Source organism: Ranitomeya imitator, chromosome 2, assembly GCF_032444005.1.
Source record: "Ranitomeya imitator isolate aRanImi1 chromosome 2, aRanImi1.pri, whole genome shotgun sequence".
Classification (NCBI taxonomy): Eukaryota; Metazoa; Chordata; class Amphibia; order Anura; family Dendrobatidae; genus Ranitomeya; species Ranitomeya imitator.
Window position 1 is genome coordinate 289,304,853 of NC_091283.1, and position 22,197 is coordinate 289,327,049.

Below are 22,197 nucleotides of genomic sequence, written 5' to 3' on the forward strand. Positions count from 1 at the left end.
TTATAAACCCAGTGGTGCCCTCCGCCTCTTTAAATTTCATTGGCATTCCAGAGGATTGGCGCAGCATGGGAGAAGTCTTTGAGTCGGAGTGGGAGGTACGGATTACTGCAGAGGTTAGTCGAAATTTGTTTGCAGAGCACAGTGGTCGGTTAGGCCGATAGACCGAAAGGAGGGAGATGTAAGGGGGCGCTGCACTGTGGAGAGCTTTGTGGGTGAGAACAAGTACTTTGAGTTGGATACTATAATAAATGGGAAGCCAGTGTAATGACTGGTGAAGTGCGGACACGTCTGAATACCGATTAGCTAGATGGACAACCCTGGCTGCTGCATTAAGGATAGACTGGGACCATGCATACCAGGACCGGAAGGGGGCCAATCATACCAGAATAAGGTCGGGGACATGCATACTAGGATGAGATGAGGGCCCTGCATACCAGAATAGGGGTGGGGCCATACATAATAGGACGAGATTGGGGCTCTGCATACCTGGATAGGGATTGGTGCCATGCATACTAGGACAAGATAGGGGCCCTGAATATCAGGATAGGGATTAGGCCATGCATACTAGGATGAGTTTGGGGCCCTGCATACCATGATAGAAATGAGGATGATTATTCCTGCCTGGATAGGGATGAGGTATCCATGCATACCAAGATAGGGATGAGAGGGCCATGCATACCAGAGTAGGGATGAGGGGACCATGTGTGTTACGGTTCCCACCGTGCTGCCAACAATATGTCATGGATCCCAACAATATGTCAGACATCCCTGATACTTTGATAACAAGGGGGGTTGCTTGATTTCCCCTGGTTCCTTCTGAAGGGGATTTATCTACATTCCACTTCCCAGTTTGGAACTTGCAGCTCTCGGGCGCCCCCTTTACCCTCAGGTCAGATCAGGTACTGCACCTAGGGTAATTAGTCGCCAGAAAGGCTGCCTGCTATGTACTGGCTATTGGGCACACTTCAGCGAGGACGATATAACTACTCCCACTCTGGCAGGAACAATAATTATCAAGGCCACCGGTCGCTGCAAAGACACCCAATTGCACAGAACAAGGTCGCTGCATCCAGCTCCGATTTTCACCAAAGGTAACGGGCCTTGAGCCAACCCAAATCAGTAGCGTTATTCACCTCAGAGGATGCACAGTCATATAGAGCATGAAGAGACAAGCTAGTAAAATTATATATTTCACTCCATAAAAGATAGGCAGTGTTAAAGAAATGGTTAATCTTCATTTTTTTAAATATCAGAAAATAGCCGAAAAACAAAGTCTTGCACAATGTCTTGCATAAGATGTTATCCTCTGTCTCTCCTTGTGAACAGTTTCCCGGAACATTCCACATAGTAGCGGCCAGAGTTTCTCAAAATCCAGAATGTTCAGCCAAAATCCAATAAAACCGCAAATATGCACAACAACTCCCTGCATCCTTTCACCTCATCCATCTTATATCCCAGGATGTTTTTTCAACTTATTGTATAAGACATTCATTTATGCCAATTTATTATGTAACTCTACATTTTCTTTTGATCTTGGGCCTTTATAAGCCCAGCCCTAAAAATAAAGGGGCAGAGACTATTCTGACAGACAACAAGCGTGTGTCTCTCTGATTATTGCTTCATTGCGTAGGTACCTAAAGACAGAACACCTGAGTAGGTTGGAAATCCCTTCTCTAACAGCAGTATTTACAAAAATATTAAAAAGATATTATAAAGAAAACGAATCATGTGTATATTGCAATTACAAATAAAAAGGGATTAACGTGAAAATTGACTTACGATTCTTTCATATCATTCAATTGTACGCCGTATGCTGGCTGGGGGAGGGGACCTTCCCCACTTATTCTCAGGTCAGATTGCACAGCCTGTCGTAGCCGAATCCCTAGCAAAAGGCACTGCAAGAATCCTGCTTTACACAGATATTCCCCGTTATGATCCGGTGACCTTGGAGCAGCATGAACACTTTCACTGGAGTAGGTGGTAACTATACTGACCGCAAATCCTGATCTTAACACCGCAACTAGAAGTAGCCGTGGGATGTACCCAACAAATCTTAGACACCGTCACAGCCGGAGGACTAAATACTCCTATAGATAGAAATACTATCTTGCCTCAGAGCAGAACCCTAAAGGATAGGCAGCCCCCCATAAATATTGGCTGTGAGTAGGAGAGGAAAAACATACACAGGCAGAAAAACAGGATTTAGCACAAGAGGCCACACTAACTAAAATAGGAACGGATAGGACAGAGTTCTGTGCGGTCAGTATTAAAACCCTTCCAAAAATATCCACAGCAGATTGTACAAAAAGTTCCTCCATCTAACTAAAGACGTGGAATGTATATCTGCAACTCCAGAGAATCCTAAATTCAGAGCAGGAATACAATCAAAAAACAAGCACACAGCTTGTGTGCCATAGAAAAAAAGAAACAGACACTTATCTTTGCTGAATTGGCAGCTAAGCAGGAGAAGCCAGACAGAGATCCAACACCTCCCAAGAAACATTGACAACTGGCAAGGACTAAAGAGTCCTGCAAACCTAAATACCCCAGTCAGAACTGCAATTAGCAGATACACCGGTCGAAGACTGCAACACAGGGACAACTGCATTACCACCAACAACCACCGGAGGGAGCCCAAAAGCAGAATTCACAACAATTCCCTGCCTAAAGCCCAGGCACTCCCACTGTGGTGACATCACTTGAGGGCTGAAACCTCCCCTTTACTTACAATATGAAAACTATTTTTTATGCATAGTTTGCTATGTGAACCTCACATAAGTACGACACGATGCTCATGATGTTCCCCACATCAGGGGTGTTCTGTTAAGTGTAAATACGGAGCCATTACATGATCTGCTTAAGGAGAAATCCGCACTTTGCACTTGTTGCACCTAGCTACTCGTGCTTTCAGTGGCCGATAGGTCTACCGAATATGTAATTCGTATAGTTCCAGCCCAAATTCGTGCCATGATATTTAACTTTAATAGAACAAAGAAACTCATGTCTTACACCAGTTTCAACTAGTGCTAGATGGGAGGAGTGAGCAGCCTTCACAGAAACTGCTATATGCAGGGGGCAATAAAAATTCTTCTCACACACACAACCAGCAGAGAAAAGAGGGGGGGGGGGGGGGTCGGAATTGCCCACAGGTTGTGTCTTGTAATGCTAGGCAGACTCAAACATGGCATATTCACATTATCGTGACAATGTATCAGGATGTAGGCGATATTAAATACAATTTTACCACATTTTTTGCTTCAGCTTTTATTTCCCTAATTTCCACCTTTAAAACCTAGGTGAGTTTTATGGTCTGGTGCGTCTTATAGTCCGAAAAATACGGTATTTCATGCAATAAAATGCAATTTAATTATGCAAAAATCATACAATGTTATTTCCTGGCTTTTATTTTTAGATTCTGTTTCTTACAGTTGAAGTGAACCTACAAAAAAAAAAAATTATTCATTCTTTGTATCTGGAAAAACTTGCAAAATCGGTATAGTATCCAATATTTATTTTACCCATTGTATATAATTTTCTCCAGGTCAGAGCTATTTTTAAAAGTCAACAAAATACAATTTAAGTAATTCATTCTTTACACTCTAGGTATGATAATGACTTCTCGCTGTGTGGGATTTTTTTATGTTTAAAAGGGTTGTTCTCTACTTGGACAATCCCTTCTCCAGCCTTATGTTTGATCCTGTTAAAATAAAAATAATTATTCAAACCTTCCATGCCGATGCAGCTCCAGCAGTGTCAGCACTTGCAGTCATAAAGATCATGTGAGTTTGTCACGTCATGTGAGCCCTGCGGCCAGTCAGCGCTGATGTCACTGTCCCCAACTTCAAATCAAACAATAGGAGGAAGTAGAGAGCAGCCGCAGCTCTGGTTTCCTGTTTATGTTAAATATTCCGAAGGCGGGGACAGTGAAGCCGGCACGATTGGGCGCAGGGCTTGTGTACTGTAACAACCTCACATGAATTCTGACACCGCTGAATTGGCACTGGCAAGGGAGCGGTGTATGAGTTTTTTTGTTTTAAGGAGGTCAAATATAAGGAATGACAAGGTGTTGTCCTAGTAGTAAGACAACTGTTTTAAGAAGTTAAAATTTTTGGTTAAATATTTCCAACATTCTGAACATGAAAAAGGCTTCTCCCCTGTGCAACTTCTCTGATGTTTATTAAAGAGTTGAATTCCATCTAAAACATTTCCCACATTAGGAGCAGGAAAAAGGCTTCTCCCCTGTGTGAATTCTTTGGTGTCTAACAAGATTTGATTTGTGGCTAAAATATTTCCCACATTCTGAACATGAAAAAGGCTTCTCCCCTGTGTGAGTTGTCTGGTGCTCAACCAAACTTGATTTGTGGCTAAAACATTTTTCACATTCTGAACATGAAAAAGGCTTCTCCCCTGTGTGGGTTCTCTGATGCGTAACCAAAGCCGATTTCTGGTTAAAACATTTCTCACATTCTGAACATGAAAAAGGCTTCTCACCTGTGTGAGTTGTCTGGTGCTCAACCAAACCTGATTTCTGGTTAAAACATTTCCCACATTCTGAACAGGAAAAAGGCTTCTCCCCTGTGTGGATTCTCTGGTGGCTATCAAGATTCGCTTTCTGATTAAAACATTTCTCACATTCTGAACATGAAAAAGGCTTCTCCCCTGTGTGGGTTCTCTGATGCGTAACCAAAGCCGATTTCTGGTTAAAACATTTCCCACATTCTGAACAGGAAAAAGGCTTCTCCCCTGTGTGAGTTGTCTGGTGCTCAAACAAACTTGATTTCTGGCTAAAACATTTTTCACATTCTGAACATGAAAAAGGCTTCTCCCCTGTGTGGGTTCTCTGATGCGTAACCAAAGCCGATTTCTGGTTAAAACATTTCCCACATTCTGAACATGAAAAAGGCTTCTCCCCTGTGTGAGTTCTTTGGTGTAGAACAAGATTCCACTTCCGGTTAAAACATCTCCCACACTTGGAACAAGAAAATCTATTCTCTGCTGTGTGAATTTTTTGATGCTTAAGAAACGATTCTTTGAGGGGAAAACTATTTCCATATTCTAAAAGTAAAAATGGCTTCTTTACTTCAGGACCAATTTGTTTTTTAATGCTTATTTTGTGACTTTGATTTTCCTTAGTAGTCGGTAATGAATCAGAAGACAGGGCCTGTTTCAAAAGATCAGACGATAGATCTTTGCTGTGAAGAGATGATGGTATATCTGGAGTAATGGCATTCACTTCAATTGTATCCTGTGGGATCATAAGATTATCTGATTTAAAAACTGAAGATGTCAGCTGCCCCTCTGATCGCCTGGTGCAGTCATCTGTTAAAAATAAAACCAATTAGTTTTCATTAAAAAAAAAATCCTTTAAGCGGCCATAAGGGAGTTAAGTGGTTCATAGAGTCATCAATACTGGTTATAGAAGTTCCATTGGAGAGGAGCTGTCATGGGGGGGGGGGGGGAGGGGGGAGGGGGATTTGTTGGGATCGTTGGGGGATTCGAAAATGGGGAAACTTTGTATGTAACAAACTGGAAGATGGATAAAATGTAATGTTTATTCTTAATAAAAATCTATTTAAATTAAAAAAAAAAAAAAATCCTTGAATTTTACATATTTTAACATTTGTACGTAAACTGTCCACAACATGACAAGTTATGTTGAATACGTAATTATTCACCAAGACAAGACAGCTCACAGTCTAATAGAAAACCTCATAGGAAGAACCAGTAGACCATGGTGTTCAACTGTTTGTCCATTCTGCCTTTGAAATATAGAGTAAAAAGTCACCAAACAATGTTATGTTGAGGAAAATTATACCAATAAACCTTCTATTCATCTCACAAAAAAACAAATCCCCACTCAGGTTTCTACATTGGAAGTGGCTCAAAGGCTCTTAAAAAGCACCATGGCTTCCATACACCAATTTTCAGCAATATCCGTTCTCCCAAAGTCAAATCTTCCCCTCGCTTCTGAGCCTTGCAGTGTGCCCAAACCACATTTAGCATCCATGTATAAAGCACGTGTAAAGCACCATGGAATAAATGGCGCTATAAAAATGAATAATGAAAAATAATAATGAATTTGGCATTACTATAGTGATAAGAACCCACTTAATTTTCAATGTGTGTGTCTCCTGGAGCACAATCTGGGCACTGTGTGTTGGGTAATAAAATGGCATATTTGCAATTTTCACTCTCCAATATCCACTGCGTGCTAATTTCTGGAAAGTGGCTCTGGGAAGAACATAGTCACTACTCCAATACATTAATCCCCTGAGGGTTATAATTTCCAAAATTAAGCCAATTTATAGGGATTTCTACTGCTCTGGTTTTCTGCCATTTTCTCATATTAGGGCTTCTGCATATGGTATGTCCTATCTGAGATCTGCTCCGGTGATGTCTGGTTCTGTTACCAGGCACAACCTTATTTATTCTACAGGCGGCATTGGTAATGGAGGAGACATCAAAACCAGAAGCTCTGAGCGATGCAGGCTCTGTCCTGCCACTAAGTTTAGGGTGCCTGGGATTTGTAGTACCATCCAGTCTGGCAGTATGGGTTTGTGTTGTCCAGCTCCCTGCTCCAGCCAGTTGGAAAGCACCACACCCTACTAAAGCTCGAAGCATATTGCTGAAATCTGTCAGATACAGCCTTCTCCTCTGGTTAATTCCTCTGTGCTCAGCTCCCGGCTTGTTTATTTGTTTCCTGTTGTGACCTCGGCTCGCTTACTGACTACTCTTGTGTCTCCTGATTTTGTATTTTCTCTGCTCTCCTGGTACTGACCCGGTTACCTGACTATTCTTGCTACAGCTCGCATCACATAACAGAGGGTAACACCATGGCCAAAGCCTAGGGGTCTCTGTCTATGTACAGACCCATGTAGAAGGGTTAAAGTATGATGAACAAGGCAATCCCTGGGATCTGTAAAATGGAGTAGATAGCGCCAAGTCTGTTCATGGTGGCCATCTTTTGAGCTGCAAGGTGACCACGAACAGTGCCATCAATGCATCGTGTCTGCAAACTATTTCTGCAAGATCTGCAGTCAAATAGCTAAATAGCTTCTTAACCCTGCCATGTGCCCAGACAGTAGTGCACAACTGTATATAGAGTATTGTCAGATTCAAGAGAAGTTGGAAAATAATTTGCAAGGTCCATTTGTTTCCTATTATCCTTTGTGAAGAATTCCAAAGTGATCACCACAAAGTGACACACATCAGGTTCGAAAAATTGGGTCCTGATTAGGAACAAAAAAGGACTGCGGGAAGTGGTTAAATCAGAGGATTTGAGCAGTAACTACTGTAGTAAAAAACTGTGACTAAAGACAAAAACATATCTACTGAAATTATCAAACTCAACAGTCTCCATCAGTAATAAATGGAGTTAGTGGAGAAACCTATCTGGGGTAATTAGAGTATGGGGCTCAGTGGCTCTTTCAAGCTAAACGATTATAAGGGCCAATGGTAGATGTCAGATCAGTTTCAAGAAGAAATATTAGACATTCAAATACATTATTTTATAACAGTTTACAGCTGATGTGTCAAAGTAAGATGGAGGAGAATGTTGAGGTCTAGAGGCAAAATGGTGAACACCCGATTGTGATACGACCGGGCTATACAACCAATAAAGCAGCCACAGCCGGTGACTGAGAAGAATCTGTGTCTTCTCTGCATTTAGTGGTCACTACTCACCTGGGTAGTCATATGTAGGAATCTCCTCTTTACACCGCTCATCACCCCTCACATATGTCTCTGTAGTATTAATATGGGTCAGATCTTCACCCTGAAACACATCGTAATAGTCACAGACAGATGAAGAGAAAAGATAGTCACATCTATAATCAGCTCTAATCCTGCCATCAGTTCCACCATCAGAGCATTACAGTCCTTACTGGCTAACAGGGCCTGACGAGCAGAGGGGGCCCGCAGCAGGCCGCTTCTTCTCTACGGGCCCCAGCGGCTCAACTGATCATGCATCGTCAGACACACGGCAAGTTAAAATCTGTTGCCTTGCGGGACATCACAAGCTGGCAGCTGATGTCAGTGGGCACATTGCCGGCGTATAATGACACTCACATATGATGGTACACGCCTCAGATGTATCAGGTGGACTACACCGCTGGACCTCAGCCACGTAAGGATAAACCTTTTTTTTGTAAAGCTGCAGAATGACACTGAATTATACTACTATGGGGCTGCATTATACTACTATGGGGTGCATTATACCACTATGGAAGGGCATTATACTAGGGGGTGCATTATACTACTATGGGGGTGCAATATACTATGAGGTGCATTATTCTACTATGGAGGTACATTTTACTACTATGGGGGTGCATTATACTACTAAGGGGGTGCATTATCCTACTATAGAGGTGCATTATACTCCTAAGGGGATGCATTATACTGCTATGGGGCTGCATTACTCAATTATATATAGTGGGCAGTGAGACTGTGGAATGTATGAGAGTTGGAGGCGGAGCTGTGGCGGTAGTCTGGGCGAAGTCCCAAGGGGGCCCAAAAGTTTTGCCAGTATAGGACACCGAAATTCCTGGTCGCAGCCCTGCCTGCCATCTGCACCGTTCTCATTACACAAGCATAAAACATATCATACTGGAGAATAAAACAAGACTGAGCACTAGATCTTCATAGCCGTCTACACTTCATAGGGGAGATCTCATGACACCTTCTCTCCATCTACCTGATGATCCTGAGGAACATTGGGATCTTCTTGTTTACAGTCCTGTGGAAGAAGAGGACGGGGACATCTCTCTGGTGTTGTCCTCTTACTGGATAGAACTGGAGGAGACACATACAGGGACTGAACTCATTCTTTACATACAGATAATTATGGGCCGTGTGTATTTAGTCCTGTCTATTACCTGGTGATGTGAGGGGCTGGGGAACTTCCATCATGACCTCCTTGTACAGATCTCTGTGTCCATCTAAATACTCCCACTCCTCCATGGAGAAATAGACGGCGACATCCTGACACCTTATAGGAACCTGACACATACAATGATACCGTCATCCCCTGATCCCTTCATAGCGTTACTGTATAATGTCCCAGCATTCCCAGCAGTGTCACCTCTCCAGTCAGCAGCTCAATAATTTTGTAGGCGAGTTCTAGGATCTTCTGGTCATTGATGTCCTCATGTATCAGGGGGTAAGGTGGAGGCCCCGTGACTGGGCTCAGGGGTCTTCCCCATCCCTCAGACACAGGGTCCTGACAGCGCTCACTAGAGGTCTTCTTCACTACTGTGTAATCCTGGTTATGGAGAGACACATTAATAAGTCTCACTACAGACATTTCCAAGACTCCTCACCTCTCCAGTTCTGTCCATCTGTTATTCCCATAGATAAGAATGATGTAATGTGACGTCATCAGAATCTCTCACCTCTCCAGTAAGCCGGAAGAGTATCTCTAGGGTGAGGTGTAATATCCTCTCCGCCATCTTGTCTCTGTCCATATCAATCTTTGATGGGTAAATCAGGAAAATTCTCTTATACAGAAGATCTTCACTGAGAGCATCCGATATTGTAGAGACCTGAATGAGAAGATGAGCCGATGTAACATCATAAAAATCCCGTGTAATAATACAATTACTGGACATAATAAGGGGAAACATATGAGATTTATTATTTTACAGTATTTAGTTTTCTTCTTTACATCTACTAATAAAACCTATATACACTGCTCAAAAAAAAATAAAGGAAACACTAAAATACCATATCCTAGATTTCACGGAATGAAATATTTCAGTTGCAAATCTTTATTCATTACATAGTGGAATGTGTTGAAAACAATAAAACATAAAAATGATCAATGTAAATCAGAATAAATATCCCACGGAGGTCTGGATTTGGAATGATACTCAAAATCAAAATGGAAAATCAAATGGCAGGCTTATCCAACTTCAGTGGAAATGCCTCAAGACAAGGAAATGATGTTCAGTTGTGTGTGTGTTGCCTTCATGTGCCTGTATGATCTCCCTACAAGCTTGGGCAGGCTCCTGATGAGACGTCGGATGGTCTCCTGAGGGATCTCCTCCCAGACCTGGACTAAAGCATCCGCCAACTCCTGAACAGTCTGTGGTGCAACGTGACGTTGGTGAATCGTGCGAGACATGATGTCCCAGATGTGTTCAATCGGATTCAGGTCTGAGGAATGGGCGGGCCAGTCCATAGCTTCAATGCCTTCATCTTGCAAGAACTGCTGACACACTCCAGCCACATGAGGTCTGGCATGGTCCTGCATTAGGAGGAACCCAGGGCCAACCGCACCAGCATATGGTCTCACAAGGGGTCTGAGGATTTCATCTCGGTACCTAATGGCAGTCAGGCTACCTCTGGCGAGCACATGGAGGGCTATGTGGCCCTCTAAAGAAATGCCACCCCACACCATTACTGACGCCCTGCCAAACCGGTCATGCTGAAGGATGTTGCAGGCAGCAGATCGCTCTCCACGGCGTCTCCAGACTCTGTCACGTCTGTCACATGTGCTGAGTGTGAACCTGCTTTCATCTGTGAAGAGCACAGGGCGCCAGTGGCGAATTTGCCAATCCCGATGTTCTGTGGCAAATGCCAATCGTCCTGCACGGTGTTGGGCTGTGAGCACAACCCATGAGGAAATCACAGCAAGAATAAGATTGTTCCTGTACAGAAAAATTTGAGCAAAGAAATTCACTGTGTAAATACTGTACTTAAAAAATTACCTTTAATTACGTCTTAACGCAGTAAGGTGATAACAAGGACCACTACCACCATTTAAAAGATAGCAGGAGGTGCCTGTACCTATCACTAAACTGAACTGTTGCTACCTATCAGTGCAGGTTGGCACCCTACGCCTGCGACTGTCCCTCCTACCCCTATCCAGCTCTGTGGGATGGGGAAAGGAATAGGAGGAGAGATATTGAAATGAGAGTTTGTTTGGACAGTATACCACAATTATAGTGACTGAATAAATTGCTAAGACCGGCACAATAGCAACATGGATCAACATGCACCGTATCATGTAGCACACTATGAAGGGGCATCGTTTCCTTATGTGCTTGAACTCTAAACCCTGCTATTGTCAGGTCATAGCAATTTCTTCAGCAGCTAAGTAGTCTCTTTATACTATGTATACTGTATTCACTCCTGATGAACCTTGAAAGGGGAAATGCATTGAGTGTGTTTCAGAGCTCTTAGGTTTTTTTTTTTTTTTTTTTATAAGTTCTTGATTTGATGACATGTACCTGTTCTTTAACATGCAGCTGAGCCTTATCTGGTTTTGAATATATTTGGGCTTATTGCTGAACCCCTTTTGCCATCGGACGTACTGTCCTGTCCATGTGACCTGGGACTTAATTCACATGGACGGGATAGTACGTCATACGATCGCAGCCGAGTGTCAGCCGATTATCACAGCTGACATCCGACACTGTGACCGATCCTGACACTTCAACCCCGGAAACACTGCGATCAAACATGATTGCAGCGTTCCGGTGGCATAGGGAAGCATCGCGCAAGGAGGGGGCTCCCTGCGTGCTTCCCTAAGACCCTCGGAATGCGATGTGATCGCGTTGTTCCAAGGGTCTCCTTCGTTCTCCTCCCTGCAGACCCTGGATCCAAGATGGCCACGGGGGCCCTTCCGGGTCCTGCAGGGAGGTTGGCTTGCGAGCAAAGTGTCAGATCAGCTATCTGATAAATATATATATATATATATATTTTAAATCCTAAATAAAGGAAAAAAAAATATTGTTCCAATAAATACATTTCTTTATGTAAATAAAAAAAAAAACAAAAAAAAAAAAAAACATATCTAGTATCGCCGCTTTTGTAACGACCCGACCTATAAAACCGTCCCACTAGTTAACCCCTTCTGTGAACACCGTAAAAAAAACAAAAAACACGAGGCAAAGCACAATGCTTTATCATCATACCGCTGAACAAAAAGTGGAATAACACGCGATCAAAAAGACGGATATAAATAACCATGGTACCGCTGAAAACATCATCTTGTCCCGCAAAAAGAGATCTGCCATAGTGTCATTAGTGAAAAAATAAAAAGTAAAAACCCTCAAAATAAAGCGATGCAAAAATTATTTTTTATATAAAATAGTTTTTATTGCATAAAAGCGCCAAAACATAAAAAAAAAAAAATGATATGAGACATCGCTGTAATCATACTGACCCGAAGAATAAAACTGCTTTATCAATTTTACCAAACGCAGAACGGTATAAACGCCCCCCCCCCCAAAAAAGAAATTAATGAATTGCTGGTTTTTGCTCATGCTGCCTCACAAAAAACGGAATAAAAAGCGATCAAAATATGTCACGTGCCCGAAAATGTTACCAATATAAACATCAACTCGTCCAGCAAAAAACAAGACCTCACGTGACCCTGTGGACCAAAATTTGGAAAAATTATAGCTTCCAAAATGTGGTGACGCAAAAACTATTTTTTGCAATAAAAAGCGTCTTTTAGTGTGTGACAGCTGCCAAATATAAAAACCCGCTATACATAGGAAGTCAAACCCCCTTTATCACCGCCTTAGTTAGGGAAAAATAATAGAATAAAAAAAATGTATTTATTTTTCATTAGGGTTGGGGCTAAAATTAGGGTTGGGATTAGGGTTAGGTTTGTGTCAGGGTTAGGTGTGCTTAGGATTATGGGATTAGGGTTAGGGGTGTGTTCGGGTTAGGGTTGGAGTTAGAATTGGGAGGTTTCCTCTGTTTAGACACATCAGGGGCTCTCCAAACGCAACATGGCGTCCGATCTCAATTCCAGCCAATTCTACGTTGAAAAAGTTAAACAGTGCTCCTTCCCTTCCGAGCTCTCAGAGAATAATGGAGCCTCCAGCACCGACCTCCACCCGAAGAGCCGCACTCCACATAGAGAATAATGGAGCCTCCAGCACCGACCTCCACCCACAGAGCCGCACTCCACATAGAGAATAATGGAGCCTCCAGCACCGACCTCCACCCACAGAGCCGCACTCCACATAGAGAATAATGGAGCCTCCAGCACCGACCTCCACCCACAGAGCCGCACTCCACATAGAGAATAATGGAGCCTCCAGCACCGACCTCCACCCGCAGAGCCGCACTCCACATAGAGAATAATGGAGCCTCCAGCACCGACCTCCACCCGCAGAGCCGCACTCCACATAGAGAATAATGGAGCCTCCAGCACCGACCTCCACCCACAGAGCCACACTCCACATAGAGAATAATGGAGCCTCCAGCACCGACCTCCACCCGCAGAGCCGCACTCCACATAGAGAATAATGGAGCCTCCAGCACCGACCTTCACCCGCACTCCACATAGAGAATAATGGAGCCTCCAGCACCGACCTCCACCTGCAGAGCCGCACTCCACATAGAGAATAATGGAGCCTCCAGCACCGACCTCCACCCGCAGAGCCGCACTCCACATAGAGAATAATGGAGCCTCCAGCACCGACCTCCACCCACAGAGCCGCACTCCACATAGAGAATAATGGAGCCTCCAGCACCGCCCTCCACCCGCAGAGCCGCACTCCACATAGAGAATAATGGAGCCTCCAGCACCTACCTCCACCGCAGAGCCGCACTCCACATAGAGAATAATGGAGCCTCCAGCACCGACCTTCACCCGCAGAGCCGCACTCCACATAGAGAATAATGGAGCCTCCAGCACTGACCTCCACCCGCAGAGCCGCACTCCACATAGAGAATAATGGAGCCTCCAGCACCGACCTCGACCCGAAGAGCCGCACTCCACATAGAGAATAATGGAGCCTCCAGCACCGACCTCGACCCGAAGAGCCGCACTCCACATAGAGAATAATGGGGCCTCCAGCACCGACCTCCACCCGCAGAGCCGCACTCCACATAGAGAATAATGGAGCCTCCAGCAACGACCTTCACCCGCAGAGCCGCACTCCACATAGAGAATAATGGAGCCTCCAGCACTGACCTCCACCCGCAGAGCCGCACTCTACATAGAGAATAATGGAGCCTCCAGCACCGACCTCCACCCGAAGAGCCGCACTCCACATAGAGAATAATGGAGCCTCCAGCACCGACCTCCACCCGCAGAGCCGCACTCTACATAGAGAATAATGGAGCCTCCAGCACCGACCTCGACCCGAAGAGCCGCACTCCACATAGAGAATAATGGAGCCTCCAGCACCGACCTCGACCCGAAGAGCCGCACTCCACATAGAGAATAATGGAGCCTCCAGCACCGACCTCCACCCGAAGAGCCGCACTCCACATAGAGAATAATGGAGCCTCCAGTACCGACCTCCACCCGCAGAGCCGCACTCCACATAGAGAATAATGGAGCCTCCAGCACCGACCTCCACCCGCAGAGCCGCACTCCACATAGAGAATAATGGAGCCTCCAGCACCGACCTCCACCCGAAGAGCCGCACTCCACATAGAGAATAATGGAGCCTCCAGCACCGACCTCCACCCGCAGAGCCGCACTCCACATAGAGAATAATGGAGCCTCCAGCACCGACCTCCACCCGCAGAGCCGCACTCCACATATATGGCTGTTCTGTGCGCACAGGACCTGTGATGAGGTCACAGGAGGGGAGGAGTCAGGGTCACATGATCAGGGGCCTCAGTGTATGCAGGACTCTGCTGTGCTGGTTGTCATGGTGCTGGATGAGGGGATATTTGTGTTTGGGTCAGGAGGGGTTTACAGTGATGTAGCAAAGCCGTGTGTGTGCGAGGTGTACGGAGTGGAGCCGTGTGTGTACGAGGTGTACTGAGCGGAGCCGTGTGTACGAGGTGTATGGAGCGGAGCCGTGTGTACGAGGTGTATGGAGCAAAGCCGCGTGTGTACGAGGTGTATGGAGCGGAGCCGCGTGTGTACAAGGTGTATGGAGCGGAGCCGCGTGTGTACAAGGTGTATGGAGCGGAGCCGTGTGTGTACAAGGTGTATGGAGCGGAGCCTTGTGTGTATAAGGTGTATGGAGCGGAGCCGTTTGTGTACGAGGTGTACGGAGCGGAGCCTTGTGTGTACAAGGTGGATGGAGCGGAGCCGTGTGTGTACAAGGTGGATGGAGCGGAGCCGTGTGTGTACAAGGTGTATGGAGCGGAGCCGCGTGTGTACAAGGTGTATGGAGTGGAGCCGCGTGTGTACAAGGTGTATGGAGCGGAGCCGTGTGTGTACAAGGTGTATGGAGCGGAGCCGTGTGTGTACAAGGTGTATGGAGTGGAGCCGCGTGTGTACAAGGTGTATGGAGCGGAGCTGTGTGTGTACAAGGTGGATGGAGCGGAGCCGTGTGTGTACAAGGTGGATGGAGCGGAGCCGTGTGTGTACAAGGTGTATGGAGCGGAGCCGCGTGTGTACAAGGTGTATGGAGTGGAGCCGCGTGTGTACAAGGTGTATGGAGCGGAGCCGTGTGTGTACAAGGTGTATGGAGCGGAGCCGTGTGTGTACAAGGTGTATGGAGTGGAGCCGCGTGTGTACAAGGTGTATGGAGCGGAGCTGTGTGTGTACAAGGTGTACAGAAGTCATTGAGCTGGAGGTTGGATTGCTGCTAAAGGGGAAAAAATCTCTTTAAATCTTCTTTCTTAGCGAGTGTGTCCGGAGCATAAGTGCGAACTGAGCTAAGTGTGTGACTTGTGATTTAGTGACTTTGGATTCAGGGAGTTTCCAAGGGAGGAATTACTGAATTGCTGTCTGTATTTTATTAATACTTTGCACATATTTTTTATTTAACGTTTCTGTCTGGTGCAATCCCCATTAGGAAATGTGCTCCACTATTGTTAATGCCATCCAGTGCACGTCTTGCCACATGTATGCAGTCCTTGATCAGCCGATCGAGGGTGCATACTGCTGTGCGAGATGTGAGCACGTTGTGCATTTGGAAGCCCAGATTCTGAATCTAAATGAGCAGCTGGCAACACTGAGATCCATAGACACTATGGAAAGGAGTCTTCTGCTCACTAAGCTCAATGGGATAGATGAGGGGGGATGGTAGGATGGAGCTGCAGGATAGTGAGGTAGCAAGCTGGGTGACCGTTAGAAGGCCGGGTAGAGGGAAGAGTGCCAGGGAGGCTAGTCCTGATCTGGCACACCCCAATATGTTTGCTACGTTGGCAGATGAGGGTGGTGCCAGTACAGGGGTAGCACTGCTGCAGCCAGGCATGTCCTCTGAAAGCCGGAGGAGTGACTGCTCCAGTAAGGAGGGAAATAGGAGAGCAGGGCAGGCCAGACAGGTGCTGGTAGTGGGGGACTCAATTATAAGGGGAACATATAGGGCAATCTGTCACAAAGACAGGGATTGGCGAACGGTGTGCTGCCTACCTGGCGCTCGAGTCTGACACATCGCTGATCGGGTTGACCGATTACTGGGAGGGGCTGGTGAGGACCCAGTGGTCACAGTGCACATTGACACAAATGGCAAAGTTAGAGGTAGGTGGAAGGTCCTTAAAGCAAGGACCTCCAAGGTGGTATTCTTGGAAATACTGACTGTACCACGTGCCACGCCAGAGGCAAAGGGAAATTAAGGAGATAAATAAGTGACTCAGGAATTAGTGTAGGAAGGAGGGGTTTGGGTTCCATGTGAACTGGGCCAATTTCTCAGTTTACTACAGGTTCTATGCTAGGGATGGGCTCAGTGGCGTAGCTACCAGGGGGCAGAGGGGACCATCGCCCCGGGCCCGGTGCTCAGAGGGGGCCCACCTGGAGCTACGCTACTGTCACCATGCATCGAAACAATTACGTTCTGCGGCGAGCAGGCAGAATCAATCTCCCTGCTCTGCCACTATGGGGCCCCTGAGCAGGCAGGGAGGAGTCCGTTGCCAGCAGTGGGCCCCCTGCCCATCACCGCAAGCTCAGTTGTTTCGGCATTTAGCCAATACAACTGACCGCATTGATGAGGGAAGGAGAGCTGCGCTCCTTGTCCCATCATCTCCCTGTCAGTGTCTGACATTGCCGACACTAACAGCGGGCGCGATGATGTCACTACCCGGCGCCCACTGTCAGATGCGTGGGAGATCGGAGCACCGCAGGAACAAGGAGGAAGAGAGGTTAGTATTTACAGTTTTTTTTTATGGGGGCTGCCTTATACTACAGGGTCTGCCTATGGGAGTCTGCCTTATACTACAGGGTCTGCCTATGGGGTGCTGCCTTATTCTACAGGGTCTGCCTATGTGGGTGCTGCTTTATACTACAGGGTCTGCCTATGGGGGTGCTGCCTTATAATACAGGGTCTGCCTATGGGGTGCTGCCTTTTACTACAGCGTCTGCCTATGGGGTGCTACTTTATACTACAGGGTTTGCATATGAGGTGCTACCTTGTGCTACAGGGTCTGTCTATGGGGTACTGCCTTATACTACAGGGTCTGCCTATGGGGTGATGCCTTATACTACAGGGTCTGCCTATGGGAGTGCTGCCTTATACTACAGGGTCTGCCTATGGGGTGCTGCCTTTTACTACAGGGTCTGCCTATGGGGTGCAGCCTTATACTACATAATCTGCCTATGGGTGCTGCCTTGTGCTATAGAGTCTGCTTATAGGGGCTGCCTTGTGCTATAGAGTCTGCCTATGGGGGTGCATTATACAATATAGTCTGCTTATGCGGAGTGCATTATACTATAGGACAATCTGGTTCATTATACTATATGGAGGCTATCTAGGGGGCCATTGTACAGTGTGGGGATTACAGTGAAAGGGCCATCATACAGTGTTGGAGCCATCAAACAGTTTGGGGGTAACTAAGGGGTCAGTATACTGTGTAGTTGGTACTATACAGTGAGGGGGTATTATACGGTGTATAAGAGAGCATCATACTGTGTATAAGGAAGCTGTACAGGGAGGAGTCTCAAGACATTATTAAATGTAAAGTGGGTACTTATTTTTATAGGGGAACTCAGGTTACTGTGACTAGCAAAGGGGCATACAGGGCATTATTTCTTTCTAGGGGGCAAAATGTGGGCACTGTTTTCTAGGGCACTTGCACCTGGCATTACTCTATTATGGAGGGGTGCTTTATTATTTAGAAGGCACAGAGAACCACACAGCAGATGCAGTAATAGGGTCACATATGGCAGCAGCGGCTCAGAATTGGGGTATCAGCAGGATGAGGAGTTTGTGCAGGTTGGAGATAGATGGTGATGAGGCTGGAATATGAGAAGTGAAATGTGTCTTTGTTGTATTCTCTGCAGCCGACTCGTGGCTGGAAGAAGTTGTCATGTCAATCTGGGCCAGATAGAAAAGATGGGAAAAATGAACAATTCCATCAGAAAGAACGTCAGCGGTAAGTCATTATCTGTGCCTGTGCTGTGATCTCTTATATGTTCTGTAGGGCTGGTATCTACCACTGACCATATGGCGGTAATATCCATGTTGGCCTTTATATAGAGATTATCTTCAGTACTAGCGCGGTCATCTGCTGAGGTTCTCCTCTACTATTAGGGCGCGTCACCCAGTTGTAATCAAGGTTACCTGGTTAGGGGCCCGCTCAGCATTTTCGCACCTTTCCCCCCCCCCCCCCCCAAACCAAAACCCTAGCTACGCCTCTGGATGGGCTGCACCTCAATGGGGAGGAAAATGACTAGAAGGTTGGAGGAGTGTTTAAACTAGGGATTGGGGGGAGGGTATTCATGCCATTAACCCTGTGTGAGCGCTGACTGGAGGGGAGTACGGAGCAGGTACTGATTGCGGGGAGGAAGGAGCAGCCTTGTTGCCGCTGGACTGCGCCCGTCGCTGATTGGTCGTGGCAATGGTCGTGGGTGTCTTGCAACGATCAATCAGCGACTTGGATTCCATGACAGACAGAGGCCACGACCAATGAATATCCGTTACAGAAAGAAAGACAGACAGAAAGATGGAAGTGACCCTTAGACAATTATGTAGTAGAAGTATTTTAATGAAATAAAACAACACACAGTTTTGACCATATTTTTATTGTTCTGCTATTCCAAAGCGAAGCCCTCGATCTTCTGTAATAAAAATAAAATAAAAAAGCAAAAGTATACTCCCTGATCCATCGTAGACCGATACAACGAGTGTCCCACCCAGAATCTGGGGGTGATAAAGCTTACAACCAGGAGCACTTCTAATGTGACCACTCCCGGGTGTAAGCGACTGGGGAATGAATGAGACAGAGCGGGCGCAGGCTCAGTAACTAGCGGTGACGTCACCGAGCCTGCGCTCCCTCATTGCCTGACCGGAGGTAATCTCTGCACCTTGGGAAAATGCCGGGGAAGAGGAAGCCGCAGGTAATTTATCTATTCTGTTCTATCAATCTATCTATTCTATCTACTCATTCTATCTATTCTATCAATCTATTTTTTCATTCTATCTATTCAATCAATTTATCTATTCATTCTATCTACAGGAAGTTGTTTTTTTTTCTTTGTGTGCACTCAACTTTATTGGCATGCGCAAAGAGAAAAAAAAAACATGAAAAAAATGTACCTAAACCTGCGTTTTTGGGGCAGCTTCTTTCCTGCCAAGATGATCAGGTTTTGCTGCAGAAAAAAATGCAGCAAAAACGCCCTGTGTGAACTTACCCTTAGATGTAATAAAAAGTGGAGAGAATAAGAGTGATAGTTGCATTAGACGCAGAGAAGCAGTTTGATAAGGTAAAGTGGAACTGGATAAGACGGGTACTAGACAAAGTAGGTATGACGAGTAATTTCAGAAACTTTGTAAGAGTCTTGTATACAAATCCCACGGTAAAAATTAAAACCTCTGAACCTCTCGGAGTGTCCTTTGTGAACGTTTATATTTGATTTAGCACTTGAACCCTTGGCAAACTACTTGGCACAACAGAGGGAATTTAAAGGGATAAAAGTAGGGGTCAGGAGGATCAAAGCCTCATATTTTGCGGATGACATTATACTTTACATGGCAGATGTGGAGAGATTTGTCAGAAGTATTAGATCTCTTAGAAATTTTTGTTCGATTTTCAGGCTTCACCTTCAATAAAAGAAAATTTAGAAAGTTCTACAATTGTCTGAAAAAAATAGAAATGAGTGCTAGAAGGCTGTGTGGCACTCTTGTAGGCTGCTCAAATAGGGTTCAACTTCATTAATAGAAAAAAGGGAATTTGGCACTCCGGCATGAGATGCTGAAATCATATAAATTTATTGCACGTAAAAAATAATCCATTTATGTTTCGCCCTATACTGGCCTTCTTCAGAACTAAAATACAACAGATACAATTATTTATATATATATCAAACAATAGAACCACAGCGGAAGCTTAGATGCCAATAAAAAACTAAATTTTATTAATAGTACAATTAAAAATTCTATTAGAGTCCAATTACAGTCAGTGGAAATACATGAGACAGAATTATACTGTCTGCTGAGGAAAATACATATAATACCTAATATAAATCATATGATCCCAAATAAATACATATAAAACCCACAAGAATCAATAAGGCATGAGTGTTACACAGTACATCTATATATAAAGGCCATAAGTGTGCCATAAAAGGAGAAATGCCTAAGGAATATGAGCTGGATTAATATGCCTACGAGAGCAATGGCTGCTAACAAATGTCACGGATACCAAGGGTTAAATCAAATGTATGTTGGCAGACAAAGCTAGCCTAACACATAAGGTATATGAACCTAAAAGATCCCTGAATGATACGGCTGTATCTATTCACATAGTAGCCAAAAAGTGCATGCTGTGCTAAAGTGCAAATATATATCCACAGGGGTCAATAAGGCATGAGTGTTACACAGTACATCTATATTATAAGGACCATAAGTGTGCCATAGAAAAAGAAAAAGAAATGTCTAAGGGGATATGGGCTGAATTAATATGCCTAAGAGAGCAATGGCTACTGAAGAGTGTCACAGATACCAAGGGTTAAATCAAGTGTATGTTGGCAGACAAAGCTAGCCTAACACATAAGGTATATGAACCTAAAGGATCCCTGAATGATACAGCTATATCTATTCACATAGTAGCCAAAAAATGCATGCTGTGCTAAAGTGCAAAGGCATAAATGGAGGTAGGAATGTATTTACCTATAGCAGCAGACCAGTAGATGGACCCCGACACGTGTTTTGCGTTTAAGCTTCGTCCAGGGGGATAGTCTCTATGAGATTTGTTGAAATTTGGAAGTGCCTTATTTTTAGGCTATTGTTTTGGATAATATTTATATATATATATATATATATATATATATATATAGTCATAAGGGTGCCTACAATAGTTGATAATACATGGAAACTGATCTCATATGCGATATACTAATGAGGTAGAAAAATCGGAGAGCCTAGGAGATAATTATATAGTACATAGCAGAAAGTAGCAGGCAAAATAGATCATGAGTGCAACTCCAGATCGATCGTCAACATTGTAAATACATAGAGGATTTAGCCAAAACTAAAGAAGGGCATAAAGAGTCAAAAGAATTAAAGACGGTGAGAACAAAACTTTACCAGATAGTGGGTCAATGCTGTACAGTTGCTGAAAAAGCTGAAAGATAATAATGATTGCTATGGGTCACACAGCCCAGGTCGAATCTGTCCAAACCAAAGCTCAATGCTCGGTAAACAGGTGGAATCAAACAGCCATTCACCAATATAGTCCTGTGCAGAGAGCAAACCGCGCTGAGGAAGAAGCACAGCCATGCTTGTGAAAGGGCGCTGAGTGTTCCGGCTTTGTCCAGTCACATGATGCCGTCATGTGTATGTCACTGGAAGTGACGTGAATGATGACAGATGTCGCCACTGGGCGCCATATTGGTGAGGAACAAGTAACACTTCCTGCTGTTATATCTGTTTGTTCACATATTATTAGCGTGTCTATATCATCAATGGTGACCTAAACAATGGTGAGTATCGCCCTTAGGTATCATACTAGTGAGAGACCAGAGGGAAAGCACAAGTATAGTAAGATCACATGAGCGATCACATGAGCGATCTTTCGCAATGTTCATTTTTGTTATTTTCTGTAAAGTAGTTAATAATTATATACATTTCTCTTCAGGTTTTGAATTAGAAAACTGTGAGCAAAGTTCCCAATGCTGGAAATCAAAACTAGTATGAAGATTTTGTGATTAACTCATGTTTTTGAACACACTGCTATTATTTTCAACACTACTGCATTTAGGTCATATGATAGGCAAATAGAGGGAGAGGAAATTGGGGAAAAAAATCCTAGTAGGGTGGAAGGTAGCACAGAAGAACATTTTCAGTGAGGCTTGGAGGGACGCATAGTTTAGGATCATGCATAGAGCAATCTTGG

At 44.8% G+C, this 22,197-nt stretch overlaps 1 protein-coding gene across 1 annotated transcript; it reads right to left on the reverse strand.

Moving 5' to 3' along the window:
• Window positions 1–3,388: 3,388 nt before the first annotated feature.
• LOC138663236 (zinc finger protein 436-like) lies at window positions 3,389–14,516 on the reverse strand. The gene is made up of 7 exons (XM_069749401.1): window positions 14,429–14,516; window positions 9,390–9,539; window positions 9,080–9,259; window positions 8,874–8,997; window positions 8,693–8,790; window positions 7,684–7,774; window positions 3,389–5,319 (listed from the first exon to the last, which is right to left on the reverse strand). Exons 1-7 carry the CDS (start codon window positions 14,453–14,455, stop codon window positions 4,214–4,216), a joined length of 1,776 nt encoding a protein of 591 aa, XP_069605502.1. The 5' UTR covers window positions 14,456–14,516; the 3' UTR covers window positions 3,389–4,213.
• Window positions 14,517–22,197: the final 7,681 nt, after the last annotated feature.